The sequence below is a fragment of the Euleptes europaea genome, chromosome 18, assembly GCF_029931775.1.
Source record: "Euleptes europaea isolate rEulEur1 chromosome 18, rEulEur1.hap1, whole genome shotgun sequence".
In the NCBI taxonomy this organism is placed as follows: domain Eukaryota; kingdom Metazoa; phylum Chordata; class Lepidosauria; order Squamata; family Sphaerodactylidae; genus Euleptes; species Euleptes europaea.
Window position 1 is genome coordinate 17,647,930 of NC_079329.1, and position 14,990 is coordinate 17,662,919.

General features: G+C 45.7%; 1 protein-coding gene across 1 annotated transcript; it reads right to left on the bottom strand.

The window, feature by feature from the left end:
- Positions 1 to 321: 321 nt before the first annotated feature.
- Positions 322 to 11,834, bottom strand: LOC130490584 (toll-like receptor 12). The gene is made up of 5 exons (XM_056864405.1): positions 11,793 to 11,834; positions 9,665 to 9,776; positions 1,978 to 3,117; positions 1,228 to 1,467; positions 322 to 860 (listed from the first exon to the last, which is right to left on the bottom strand). Exons 1-5 carry the CDS (start codon positions 11,832 to 11,834, stop codon positions 322 to 324), a joined length of 2,073 nt encoding a protein of 690 aa, XP_056720383.1.
- Positions 11,835 to 14,990: the final 3,156 nt, after the last annotated feature.

The following is a 14,990-nucleotide window of genomic DNA, read 5'->3' on the forward strand; positions in this document are numbered from 1 at the left end:
TGAAAATGCATCCATTAAAACCAGAATTTTGAAACTCACAGTGTGGACCTCAAAGTTGGCTACCTTCACTGTATTTGGGAATAAAATTTCAAATTTGGGAATGGATACAAGATATAAACTTCATAATCCCTGTCCCCAACTCAGTCTTAGATAACATTATGGACAGAAAATATCTACACTTAGTCAGTGCTAAAGATTTTATGGCATACATCTCTATGATGTATATATAAACAAGGCTTACAAAGGCTCAAGGTCTATTTGTGCGACTGGATTCACTTATGTCTACCACAGAAGTCCCACCAAAGCTCCCATCTCACTTCCTTACATCTTCTCATGCCCATTTGCCTTGTGCTGACCCAAAATGTCCCTCAGTTTATCCCAGAAAGCCTCCTGGGCAGCTAGCTCCTTAGGCCAATCTAGGTAGGTCTTCCTCTTCACCAGCTTGGCCAGACGGTGATATGCTGAGAGTTGCTTTCTGGGAATGGGCTCCATGAACAACAGGATCAGTGTGTCTTCTTGCTCAGCCACGAGCCGGTACGTGGCCAGGCTCATCTCCAGAGAGCACCAGTGGCTGCCCAGGGCATTGTGGCTGATCAGGCAGATGGTCTTGCGGCTGCTGTAGAGGCTCTCCATGATATTGTCCACAATGGCCTTACCCACCACAAAGTCTCGGTTGTGCAGACAGAGCTTCAGGAAGGGTGGTCCATTCTGCTCCAGGTTGGGTACCAGGTGCTTCAATACCCATTCCTGGTCTTGGCTGCTGTAGGACACAAAGGCATCGTATTCAAATCTCCGGTCTTTGTTGTGACCCAGCAAACCTTTCCACCAGGCCCTCAGCATGTAGACCAAAAACAGGAAATCTGAGCCACAAGTGGTGTTCAGAAGGGGGAGTGAGATGAGGAAGAACAGGAATAGGAGAGTAACTATAAAGAGGAAGAAACCAGAATTCTCACGACATGTTCTATGAAGGGCACAAACCTTTGTTTGTTACGCCTCCATATGACATTTATTTGCAGTATTTATAGTCCACCTGTCTCATTGATTCTTGAAGCAGATTACACAGTGTTAAAATGATAACAGTCCCCATGAAGAGACATGCAAAATGTTCAAAATGTTTTTGTTTTAAAAACCTTATCTTGCTCTGTAATTCTGCTTGCTCCAGCCCAGATACGTAAATGCTTTTCTTCCTGGTTGCCCGTCCAAAGAGCCAGGCACTAGAGCAGTCACACCTGAAGGTGACGTTGGAGAAGTGTAAGTAGCGGGGATGACCATGCTCCTCTATCTGGTCTTGTATGTCACTGTTCAGTGCAAGGAAGTCCTCCTTCTCCAGCACCAGGCTCCTGAGGTTGCTCTTCCCGAGGAAGAACACAGCTGAGATGTACCTGATGTTGGAATTCACCACCTTCAGGACTTCCAAGGAGGGCAAGTCCGTGAAGTAGTACTGAACCTCCTTTGGGGAATAATGATCTTCAGGCAGATTGTGCACCTCAAGTATTCACAACCTGGACAAGTGTGACAGGTTGAATTTTTTTGATGAAAAAAGACTATCCTTGGTACTGTGCTTATACATGAACTGCTCAAGCAGGGGGGAATGTTGATGGAAAGGCTGAGAGGACTGGCACTCATGAAGAGCTGGTTCCCAATGGAGCATCTGGACACTGGGAAAGAATGAACGATTCTCGGCATTTAGGAAGTTATAGCATCCACTTAAAGACATGTTCTGCACTGAAGCAAAAGCAGTGGTGACCACGCTATGGAATAAAGTTATGAGGTTTGTCACCAATCCAAACGTTGTCACATTAGGCACTGAAAGATAGATCTCACGGAATAGGTCGTCTGAGCCTATTTGAAGGTCTCTTAATAAAGTCAAGTTCTGAAAGGCACTTCTTGCAAAATACTCAATGATGTTGTTATGCAGGTCCAATGCTGTCAAGGAAGGTAGATTAGAGAACAAATCAAGAGGCAGATATTTAATACGATTCTCCTTCAGATTCAAAACCTTGAGGTTGTTGAATCCTGAGAAGGCCAATGGATCAATCTTCTTAAGGCCACACCTATTGAATGACAGCTCTTGTAAATATGGCAGGCAGGAGAAGGCAGAGTCTGGGAGCGTAGTGCCATTGTTACCAGAGAAATCCAGAACCTGCAGACTGGCGGTGAAATTCATTGTCTTGTACGCTGCTGGACAAAGATCCCAATGCAAACGGTTTTCTGAAAGATCCAAGGACAGCAATTGTGGTAGCTTAGATAGAAGTAAAGAATCCAAATGCTCCAATTTGTTCCCTTCAAGCACCAAATTCTTCAAAGAATGGCAGCCTGAAAGCTCTTCGCCAGAAAAGCTTGTGTGATAATTCCAGGAGAATATCAGCGAATGTAGGGAGAAACGGGCGGCAAGGACACAGATGGAGCAAGCCTGGCTCCCATTCGGTAGGTTGATCTCCTCCAGAGAGAGGGAGTCCAGTTCTTCTATTTCCAAGGCCAAGAGCTCACTAAAAGCCAGACAGAGCTGGCTCAAGCTGAGGGACTGAAGAAGTCGTCCATTCGGAGCTTCGGGATTCATTCTCACCTCCTGAGGCCCAGAGGGTGAGACAGCAAGGATGGGGTGGTTACGATGTTGCTTTGAAGACAAAGTACAAGACATCCTCTCCATCTCACAGTTATTCACTGTCACCTGAGGCACGGACCTCAATGATGGGAAGATACTGAACAGCTCAGAAAAATGCTGCAAAGACCAGCTAGAAACGGAGAGTGACTGCAGTTGACTGGGAAGCACCACCTCTCTCTGTCCTGTCAGATGGATGCCCTTCATATCCAACATCTGCAGCTGGTGTAGTGGTTGGAAGACCTCAGTGGGGATGGAGATATTGGAGCAGCCTACATCAGAGTGGTGGATTGATAGGTGCTGTAGCTTGTCCAGGCCTAGGAAAGCCCTGGGTGAGATGACGGACACGTTTACGGTGATGCTCAAGTAACGAAGTTCTGGAAAGGGCAAGAATGCTCCTTCATATAAGGCATCAATGCTTCCTGATAGACAGAGGGCATTCACCTGCTCAGGAAGAGGTGCTAGATCGCCTGGCAGGGAGGTGATATTACTGCAAAGCACAACCAGACCGGTATCTGGAGCAGAGGGACAGAGGGAGAGAGGTTCTGCTGTGTGTGGCTTTAGCCAGCCCTCCGAAATCTGACACTTGCTGGTGAGCAATGCCATGGATAAAGGCAGTCCCAGAAATGAAAGGAAGAGAAAGAGGCTTGTCATTGTTCGGTCCCAGGAGAGGCTCTTATGAGAAGGATTCATTCCAACCTGCCTGAGAGAAGACAAGTCGTCAGACATGGCCCAAACTCAATGAAGAAGAAGAAGACTTGGTTTTTATATGCCGACTTTCTCTACCACTTAAGGAAAAACCAAACCAGCTTACAATCACCTTCCCTTCCCCTCCCCACAACAGACACCCTGAGAGGTAGGTGGGGCTGAGAGCTGTGACTAGCCCAAGGTCACCCAGCTGGCTTCGCGTGTAGGAGTGGAGAAACAAATCCAGTTCACCAGATTAGCCTCCGCCGCTCATGTGGAGGAGTGGGGAATCAATCCCGGTTCTCCAGATCAGAACACCGCTCCAAACCACTGCTCTTAACCACTACACCACGCTTCACATTTATTTCTACGAAGAGAGGCACTGCAGCTCAAAACTAAATAGACATAATAGTGATTCCCGTTTGTTTGTCTATAGAAGAAAGAAAAGCAAGATCAATTCAGAAAACGAATGGAAAAGGTTAAGAGTCTGGAAGAACAACATCACAAATCTCTAAGCAAAGCAATTTAAAGGAAATTTATAAAAATTGAGCCATCAGTTAGATTTGCTTGAAACAGAAGAATTACAGAACAAGATAAGGTTTTCAAAACAAAAACATTTTGAACATGCAGGTAAACCCGGAAGGTAGCTAACATATTGTCTGAAGAAATAATCAGAAAATTTGCTCGAAACAGAAGAATTACAGAGCAAGATAAGGTTTTTAAAACAAAAACATTTTGAACATTTTGCATGTCTCTTCATGGGGACTGTTATCATTTTAACACTGTGTAATCCACTTCAAGAATCAATGAGACAGGTGGACTATAAATACTGCAAATAAATAACATTATGATGAAAACCAATCAATGCCACAGAGGTAGAATGTAATCAGGGAAGGTTTGCTACTTTTGAGTTTCCTACAAGCAACTGATAGGAAATTGGAACTAAGAATGCTTCAGTGACTAGTTTTGACTAGGAACTGTAAACTGGCTATTGTCTCCTAAAAGGATAGTCTGAAAAGAATTAGGACATTCTTCTAGAAAATTCACAGAAGATTCAAGGCAGTTGCTAACTAGCGGGACAAACAAGGAAAGCGGGAAGAAGCACAGTGACATTTTGACTCACATAGGAAATGAAACACATACATTGTTGAGATGGAAGCAAATTTTGTCAGCATGGGTCCAGGTTAGGGTTGCCAACTGCCAGGTAGTAGCAGGAGATCTTCTGCTAATACAACTGATCTCCAGCCGTTAGAGATCAGATCACCTGGAGAAAAATGGCTGCTTTGGCAACTGGGCTCTATGGCATGGAAGTCCCTCCCCTCTCCAAACCCCGCCCTCCTCAGGCTCCGCCCCTAAAATCTCCAGGTATTTCCCAACCCAGAGCTGGCAACCCTAAGATCCCGTGATCGCCAACAAAGTCTTTTTGGGTGGTCAAAGGGGACCCCTCTTCTGTTTTTCACTAGAAGAATCGGTAGTTTGTATCCAATCCACAAAATAGTCTCTCAGTGGCATCTTGCACAGGTTACCAGGCCCCAGAATTTTGTAGCTATAGAGTAGGGATGCCAGCCTCCAGGTGGGACATGGGGATCTCCAGGAATTACACCTCATCTCCAGACTACAGAGATGAGTTCCCCTGGAGAAAATGGATGCTTTGGAGGGTGGACTCTTTGGCATTGTACCCACCGAGGTCCCTGTCCACCCTAGGCTCCATTCCCAAACCTCCAGGAGTTTCTCAGCCTGGATCTGGCAGCCCTGCTCCCCCCATCCCCTTCCAGTGACCCAGGGGCGAGGGGGAGCGGACATGGCGACCCTACCATGGAGACTTGCCACTCAGCTGGGCAATGGGGAAAAATTCAAGGGGAAATGGAGGGGGGTTAAAAGACTGTGTGGTGGGGGCCCTCGACACCCTGTACGTGATGACATCACTCCTGGGTTGTGCTGGAAGTGACGTCACCGTGTCACCAGTGGCAAGAGCGCCTACCTTGCAGTAAGGCTCCTTCCGGTTGCCGGACCAAGGCTAGCAGCCCTTCTTGTAGCCCGAGTACTACCCCCTCTCAGTAGTGCTAGAAAAGGAAGGGATGTTCAGTTGTGCAGAATGATATTAGGGGACTGTAAAGCTTGTGCAGGGATCAGAGCCAGGAATGTGAAGCACATTTATAATGGCATTTGAAATGCATGAATCTAGGTTACCAATCTCCAGGTGGGGCCTGGAATTCTAACTCATATCCAGACTACAGAAAGGAAATGGCAGCTTCAGAGGGCAGATTCTGGTAGACCATAGAGACACAAATCTCCACAGATTTCCAAAGCTGGTGACCCTATAAAAGTCTTGCCTGCTTAAGATAAAAGATAATCTTCCACCCTTTCACTACTCTCTGATTCCACCCCCCCCCCCCCAGACATTGCCTTGCCTATTCTTCAAGAATTAGGACCCAACATTTTTGGTTGTTTATTTAAAATGTTTTGCTAATGTTATGAAAATGCTTGGCTCCACCCTTCCTTACATTACCACCCCCCCAAGATTAAAAAACAATAAAAACAACCAAATAGCATCCCTGAACCATTTATGGCTTCAAAGATCAAAAACACCATACTGTACAGGGCTGGGAAATGGACTAGAGAAACGCCCATCATCATGAAGGCCGAGTTCGGTGAGGAGAGAAATTGCATGCTGCAGTGCCCCCTAGGGGATAGGCCCCATATTTTTTGGCCAACCCAGACACGATGCAGCAAGTTTTCCGAATGGATTAAAAAATAATAATCAATAGAATGCACTTGCAGGGCACCATTTGGATGGTGCAGAGGGAAAGGCTGAACTCCACCCCTCCCTCGCACCATGCTCCTGATCCAAAATGGACTCCCACCCACCTGCTATTTAAAGAGGAAAAAAAATGCAGAGAGCTCCATTCATGTGTCATCTTTGGTTTGGCCCTTAAAAAGCTACATCTGGAATCCTAAAACCGAGAGGCTCCAGAAGACTCTCAGGGCAGCTCTTGATAGCTGTGGTTGCTTTGTCACGAAGACAGTTCTCTGTGTAGCTCTCAAGGCTGCGAATGCAGAGGCAATTGCGGTGGCAAAGGAGAATCCACGCAGCGGTTTTCCATTCATTTTTCTTGCATGAGCCTCTGGGTCCACCATCCCCCCCCCCACACACACACCAGAGGACTTTAAAAAATCAGAATTGCTAGATCACTACAATGTTATCATGATATACCAATCTATTACCTTGTTCTACTACTTTCTTTCTTTCCTTCCTTCTTTCTTTAAGTAAGTTTCTAGGCCCTCTTGTGGGAATAGATCATGAGATTAGATTATTATAATTCTGTTGCAATTTTTAAAAGCCCTTTGGTCCGTGCATGTGGGGAGGTGGGGTCACAGGGGATGAGAAAGGAAAGCACAAGTAAAATTACACTGCCATGGGCAGGAGCTGAAAAACTGTGACCTTCGAAAACCCTACAGGGTCGCCATAAATCAGCTGTGACCCGATGGCCCTTTCCACTACCACCACGCCTCCACAACACTTCATGGTGCTTGTTTTTCTTCGGTAGGTGTTCCAGTGAGACGATCCAGACTTTTGAGCTATGGAGCAGCGAATGAAGCAAAGTAGACAAACCATGCTGCCTCTCATCACACAATTTTGGTTGGGACTACCTGTTTGCCTCGCCTTGATGAGCCCGCATTGCTGGCAAACTGAAGGACCACTGCTGAGATATGTTAAATATTTTTCCTTCTGCCGCCCTCCTGTCGACACCCGCCTGGTGGTTTCTTGCACTAATGTGATGGTCCTGCCAGAAGATATCATTCACATCCCAAAAAGGGTCCAAGCTTTGTGTGTCTCAGGGGGGATTAAACTCTTGAAGGAAAATGCTTTCCAAGAATTTCCAGACCTGCGCTATTTGAGAGTTTCTTTTGCACAGACCTCTGTGATCTCACCAAGGGCTTTCCTGGGTTTAAGGACACTGCAACACCTTTGGATAATGCATGGAACTCCAGCATCTCCATGTGCCAACATTACAATCCCACCTGAATTTTGAATCTTTACGGACGTTTGAATCTTTACGGACCTCCGTTTTTTGGATATGCTGAGACTTTCTGGACAAGAAGGTCCCGCCCCATTTTGAAAGCTAGTTCTTTTGTGGGCTTATTACCATTGTTTAAGTCGAGCATGTCTGTATTCTTTTGACTTTTGCATGATGTAATGCTCCATTGTGAATATATGTTTGTTGTTGAATTTCCAGTTGTGTTTATATTTTGAGCCTTTCGTGCCGCCTATTTCTGTAACGATGTTAAATACGGCATAGGTGATTATATTATTGTGCCTTTTGGAATAGCCTGAGGAATAGTTTTAGGAGGCCCTGTGGAAAGGAGGAGAACAGCTTTTAGTAGGAGGTGCCAGGTCCCTCTTCACCACCTGTGGGAGGCTTTGAGGGTGGAGCCTGAAGAGGGCAGGGTTTGGGGAGGGGAGGGACTTCAATGCCATGGAGTCCAATTGCCAAAGCGGCAACCCCACCCTCCTCAGGCTTTGCCCCAAAAATCTCCCACTGGTGGCGAAGAGGCACATGGCAACCCTACTCCTCCTCCTGGGCTGCGATGGCCCTGACAAGAATTGAGTTCCCACGGCATTCTGAAATAGCTTTCCCCTCCACTAAAAAATGGAGGCATGTGTCCTTTGTCTGCTGTTCAAAGTCCTGACATCCACACCAATGCTCTTCCTGTCATGTAACTTTAATGTTATATGACTTCTTGTAGCTCAGTGGATCCCAGGTTGAAAAAGCTTAGAGATAGGGTTGCCAGCTCTGGGTTGGGAAATACCTGGCGATTTTTGGGGTAGAGCCTGAGGAGGTTGGGGTTTGACGAGGGGAGGGACTTCAATGCCATAGAGTCCAATTGCCAAAGCGGCCATTTTCTCCAGGTGAACTGATCTCTATCAACTGGAGATCAGTTTTAATAACAGGAGATCTCCAGCTAGTACCTGGAGGTTGGCAACCCTACTTAGATACTATGCTTTCCATGATTACTTCTATAACTGATTCCCTCTGTAACTGCTTTCATGGCATGTGCTAGCCTGGTTAATAAACCAGTTTAATTTGTAAACTGAACCGTTACTTTGTGTGATTTTTTTTTTCTTTTTCTCAGCTGGAACCTAAAAAAGGCTTATAAATGTTGTGATTAACTCTAAAAAAGGGTGAGTTTCAGCATTACAGTAATGAACAACAATCAATGGCTATGGGTGGTATTAAATAGTTGTAATGTTGATCACATTTATTGTTTATTTTATTTTATTAAATTTATACCCCGTTCTTACCCAAGCCAACGGGTATAAACAAACAAGATCCTAAACAAAGACTGGGGTGGAGCAACTGAAGTAAACTGCCTAGACATAGGGGTGATAACAGCTGCTAAACTGGGCTTGGACTAAGTGCAGCATTACAGTCTGTGTTGCATAGATGCTACGTGCATTCATTCTCATTGTTATTGCAATGTCCAAAGAGGAACTGATGTATTTTTGGAAATGAATTTAATAGCCGCAGATCTAATATGTAAGTCTCCCAACTGGCTAGAAAAACAATGTCCTGTCCTTTTACTAGACACTGAATATGCAGAAATGGGCAATTGAAGCTTTCACGGCATGGACCCCCTGTCCCAAAGTTCACCAAGCTCTGGTGACCGTCGAAGGAGAGTCCCTTGCAGCCACGCTGCAAATTTAGGGACTCTACTTCAACTCCCCCCCAGGAGCTTCGAAAAAATCCCCATTGACTATAATGGGTCCAATTTTTTTGGGAAAACCTGAAAATAAGCTGAATACCCATATTTACCGGTATGGGTATTCGGCTTATTTCGGATTTACCAAAAAAATCAGGCTGAAAAAACCTGTACCCGAAATTTACCGAAAAAAATTGTTTTGCACAACCGTACAGACTTGCATTACATATAAGGTTGCCTACTGCCATCTTCTGGTAGAAAGCAGTATAGAATCCTTACTGGTGAGACCAGCAGGAGGTGAGTCAAAATATTGAGCAGGACTCCAGGTCACACCCACCACAGTAATTCTTGTGTTTTTAAAAGATGTCCAGTTATTGTTATATTCTTAAGATTAGAGGCTCAGCTCACTGCCCTTCCAATACCCAACAGTGTTCTGTCTCCTGCAGAAAGAGCTGCAGCCATACTGGATGAAGCAACAGCAAGAGTGGTCATCTTTTGCTGGCAAGCTGCAGGCAAAATTAGTTTTATAACAAACGTCATACTCCTCTTTCCTCCCTTATTGAGACCAAAAGCGGCTCACCTCATTCCCTTGTTTTCCGTTTCATCCTCAAAATAACAGCCCTGTGAGGTAGAGAAGAGTGAGAGGGTGTGTCTGGCATAAAGGCACCTGACAAGCTTCCATGACAGAAGTAGCATTGGTTGTCCCCGGCCCGAAAAATGTCTGGCTGTCCTCAACCAGGCCCAAGGCTTTTTCGGCCTTGGCCTGGGACTGGAGGACCTCCCTCTAATGAGACCAGGGATTTAACGCAGTTCCGCAGGTCCTGTAAGACCAAAATGTTCTGCCAGGCCAATGGTTGAGGGCAGCAACGGTTTCCACAGCAGATGTGATAGTTCAGGAGGGTTTTTTTTAAAGCCTCTTTGGTTGGTAAAGGAGGGTAAGCATGGTGTAGTGTTTAAGAGCGGTGGTTTGGAGTGGTGGACTCAAATCTGGAGAACCGGGTTTGATTCCCCACTCCTCCATATGAGCGGTGGATGCTAATCTGGTGAACTGGGTTGGTCCTACACATAGGGCCAGCTGGGTGACCTTGGGCTAGTCACACTCTCTCCGCCTCACCTACCTTACAGGGTGTCTGTTGTGGGGAGGGGAAGGTGATTGTAAACCAGATTGATTCTTCCTTAAGTGGGAGAGAAAGTCAGCATATAAAAACTAACTCTTCTTCTTCATGTGGAGGAGTGAGAATCAAGCCTGGTTCTCCTAGATTAGAGTTCGCTGCTCTTAACCACTAAGCCGCTATACCACACTGGCTGAAGGTGTGGGGAACGCAATATGAAAAGAGAACACACAGAGCAGATTCTGATGGAACGTTGTTTGGTTCTCCTTCTCCTTCTCCTTCTCCTTCTCCTTCTTCTTCTTCTTCTTCTTCTTCTTCTTCTTCTTCTTCTTCTTCTTCTTCTTCTTCTTCTTCTTCTTCTCGTCTCTGCCTTTCTCTCCAATGGGGATTCACATCATTCTCCCTTCATTTTATCCTCACAACAACTCTTTAAGGTAAGTCTGGTTGAGAGTTTATGACTGGAACAAAGTCAGCCAGCAACCTTCCATGGCAGAAGGGGGATTCAGATCTGGATCCCTGTACTTCTAACCACTACACCACACAGGCTCTGATAGGTCAGGGAAGTTGTTAAACCTCCTTTGTTTGGTCACGGAGAGGAGATTTTCCACCCACCCTGTCTGCGCTGCCTGACCTTGCTGGCTTTTCATGAGTAAATCTTTGGTTCCACTGGAAATACCATAGGGATGTTTGGTTTCTGATTCCCTTCATTTTTGGCACTGCAAGTCCAAGCAACATCCTGATGCTGCATGGCAGAGCTGACCCTCCCAGCTTTATTTTCTGAGGAATTGCGCCTGCCGCAATCAGAGTACCTTAGCTTCCATTGGAAATAGCAAGGGGCAGCAGCTTGTCTCCATATCCTGGGCAAGGATGTCCCAATTCCTTTCAGTTTCAGAACTGCAACATCCATCATTACTCTGAAGCAAGTGACCAGTTTTGAAAGGCTTCACTTTATTTTCAGAGGAGTTACACCTTTCAGAGATATCCATAGTTTCCAATACTGTACAGAAAGGGGGCTAGGGTTGCCAGCCTCCAGGTGGTGGCTGGAGATCTCCCGCTATTACAACTGATCTCCAGGTGACAGAGATCAGTTCCCCATGAGAAAATGGCCACTTTGGCAATTGGACTCTATGACATTGAAGTCCCTCCCCTCCCCAAACCCTGCCCTTAGGCTCCGTCCCAAAAACCTCTCGCCAGTGGTGAAGAGGAAACTGGCAACCCTAGAAGGGCTCCTCAGAGAATCAAGCATTTGGGGTCTCTTCATCAAGACAGTACAACAAGAACACCAGGCTTAATAGGGTTGCCAACCTCCAGGTACTAGCTGGAAATCTCCTGCTACTACTACTGCTCTCCAGCTGATAGAGATCAGTTCACCTGGAAAAAATGGCCGCTTTGGCCATTGGACTCTATGGCATAGAACATAAGAAAAGCCATGCTGGATCAGACCAAGGTCCATCAAGTCCAGCAGTCTGTTCACACAGTGGCCAACCAGGCAGTTCTATGAAGCCCACAAACAAGACGACTGCAGCAGCACCATCCTGCCTGTGTTCCACAGCACCTAATGTAATAGGCATGCTTTTCTAATCCTGGAGAGATCAGATGAGCATGTCCCTCCCCTCCCCAAACCCCGCCCTCCTCAAAAACCTCCCGCCGGTTGCGGAGAGGCACCTGGCAACTCTAACCTGGCCTACCAAATTGGGACACTTTGGTACACAGGAGGTGGCTGTTCCCATCCTCGCTGAGTGTTGTGGCTATGAATGCCAGCAGCTTGGGAGCGATGCCAGAAGATTCCGGAGCAATGAGCTCAAAAAAGATGACCTCAGACCACAAGAGGCCCTGTCAGTCGGCACCGACGGCAGCTGGCCACACTCAAGACCTGGCAGTTGAAAAAAAGGATCGTAAGGGGAGTTGCTTGGCTTTCCAAGCTGTTTCTCTCATCCTCTCGCCCCACCTGCTTGTGGGTGAGGGGGGAGAGATAGGTGGAGGAGAATGCTTAGCTGTCGGCTGGTGATTTATTAACAGCAGGAGGGGAGGAAAACGCTTTGGAATGCCTTCGAGGATGGTGTTCTGCCGCTTTAGCTGTGGTGTGAAGTGGACACGATCAGGCCCAGACTACAAGGGCACACCCAAGAGGGCCATCCTTTTTGGATCCTTATGATTAACCTTCATGAGCACATGAAGTTGCCTTCTACTGAATCAGACCCTTGGTCCATCAAAGTCAGTATTGTCTACTCAGACCAGCAGTGGCTCTCCAGGGTCTCAGGCAGAGGTCTTTCACATCACCTACCTGCCTAGTCCCTTTTACTGAAGATACCATGGACTTAACCTAGGACCTTCTGCATGCCAAGCAGAGGCTCTACAGAGCCACAGGCCCTCCCCTATATATTTCCCTTTTTCTGTATTGAAAGTATTGCATTGATAGCCAAAGTCTGCATGATATAAAGATTAATTTTATTTGTCTTCTTTAACCCTTTCTTTCCCTTTAAATCAGCCCTGCTTATTACTCGTATTTCCAAAGTGAGGTGTACCAAAGCTCAAGCTGGACTGAAAGAGAAGTCCTTTGCTGGGAGTGCCAGCCATTGGACCCACCTTTAGGTTACAAGAGAGACCTCCCACTGGGAATTGTTGTTGAAAAATAACAAAAATAATTTTAAAAAAATAAAATAATAAAAAAGCCTGACAGTGTTGTGCGCTGCATGTCATCACTTCCAGGAAAACCCCGGAAGTGATGTCCTTCCTCTCTAGGACTTGCTGGAAATTGTATGGTTTTATCCCAGAAGTTCCAGTGATTGCTAGAGTGATATGATGCCACTTCTGGTTTTTCCCAGAAGTGATGTCACAGTGCACACAATGCCAGCATGTCTCCTCATGTTCCTTCCCCCAAAGCTCCCACCAGTTTCCTGGCATAGTCTGGCAAACCTATTCATGAAATGCTCACCTGCATCTCAATATTTTATTTAACTCCAACATGATACACAAATTTGGGCTACTTTGAAATAAGGCTCTTAGAAGAAAAGTCCAAGATTGGAGAGACTCTGTTTTAATAACAGAAGGATTAGCTAAGAAAGGATTAATTAACTAACAAGAACTCCCATTCCTCACAATACTCCCTGGATTTTTTCCTTTTGTGAAACTGGGGTCAATCTACCAGAAATGTCAATGGGAGAAGTCCCAGCAATTGATTTGGAGGGAAACAAGATAGCTGCCTTCTCCCATTCACTTCAGCAATGGTTGCTCAGGAGAACTGTGCCGATTACTAAGATGTGAACCTTTCAACCACATCTGGGCTTGCTTCCCTACATGGCTTTTTAAAATATTAGTAGGCAAACACCATTAGACATGATTACAACATTGGGAACAGAGCTCCAGTCATCCCCTTGAACTGCATCATCTCCCAACCCAAGGCCTGGACAGCTGTTAGCATGATACTCAATCCAGATCATTCAATGGCTAATTGAGAAGCTCAACAATGACCTCAGCTACCGATGGATCAACAAACAGGCCCACTGGACTGTCACACATTCCAAGTTTGGATGGAGTTAATCTGCCTGAACTAAACTGCTGTGGCTCAGCAAATTAGACACAGTTTGTGATGGAAGAAATGTGTTACCTCGGTGGCCTGATTGATATACTAGTGGCACAAGGAGGAAAAATGGCCCATGGATTATTGATTCCAAGTCCCAAGGGCTAAAGGTAGCAACCGTTACTATCAAAACACACAAAAATGCAAAGCCTAATTGTATTAAAATTACCCTATGACTGCTTAATCCCAGGCACTGAACGCATGTCCAAAGAGAAAAGGTCTCACATCTTTTCCAGAAAGCCTTCATACTTGGACTTCAATGGCCCGAGAAGGGAAGACTATATATAGGAGATGCGAGAATCGTCCATGCTCCTGAATACCAGCTAATAATGTACCATTCAAATGGCTAATGTATGAATCTCAAACACAGTACCAATTGTATGGTCCAAAGTTCAATTTAGGATATGACTATGACAGGGAATGAGATATTAGCATTTTGAAAACTACATTTTAGCTTTTATGCAGAGGTGTGAATGATGCACACAACTGTTAGGTATTTGATTTTCATACCTATCAGGGGAGCATGGTGTAAGAGCCAGAGTATTGGGGTACTGGATAAGGAGAAACCCACTTTCAATTATTTGCCTTAAATTTGCAGCACAGCTGCTGGTGACTCTCCTTACAAGAACCCCCAAGTTTGATAAATATTGGGTCAGGGTCCAATTTTATTGGCCCCCAGTCTTTCCTCCATTTGAGGGCTAATAAAATTGGACCCCCTGACCCAATCTTTACCAAACTCAGGAGTTCTTGTAAGGAGAATCACCAGTAGCTATGCTACAAATTTAGTGCTTCTACCTTTAAAAACAGCCCCCTGAAGCCCCAGAAATATTCCCCATAGAGTACAATGGAGCTGAAAATTAAGGGAATTCCCGAAAAAAGCCGAAAAAACCAAAACTGGTATGAGGATTTGGCTTTTTTCAGAAATACTGAAAATTTTTGGGCTAATATACCCAAATCCGAAAAATACGGATTTTGTGTGTGTGCACACGCTTAGTCAGAACTACACACCTTCTTCACCCTCCTGCAGAGAGGACTCATACCTTACTATTTTCTTGCAATGCCCCCGGGTTGTCTGGATAGCCCCTTATGGGAGCAATAGTGGACCATAAGGCCATTTCAGGTTAGGAAAATGGTGTGTGGGTAATAAATTTGCCATCTTCGGGAGGGGAAGGTCTCCCAGAATCACAACTGATCTCCAGACTACAGAGGTCAGTTCCTAGTAGAAAATGGCTGCTTTGGGGGATGGGGTAGATTCTATGGCATTATACCCTGCTGGTCTCTCCCCAGACTCTGCCTTCCCCAGTCT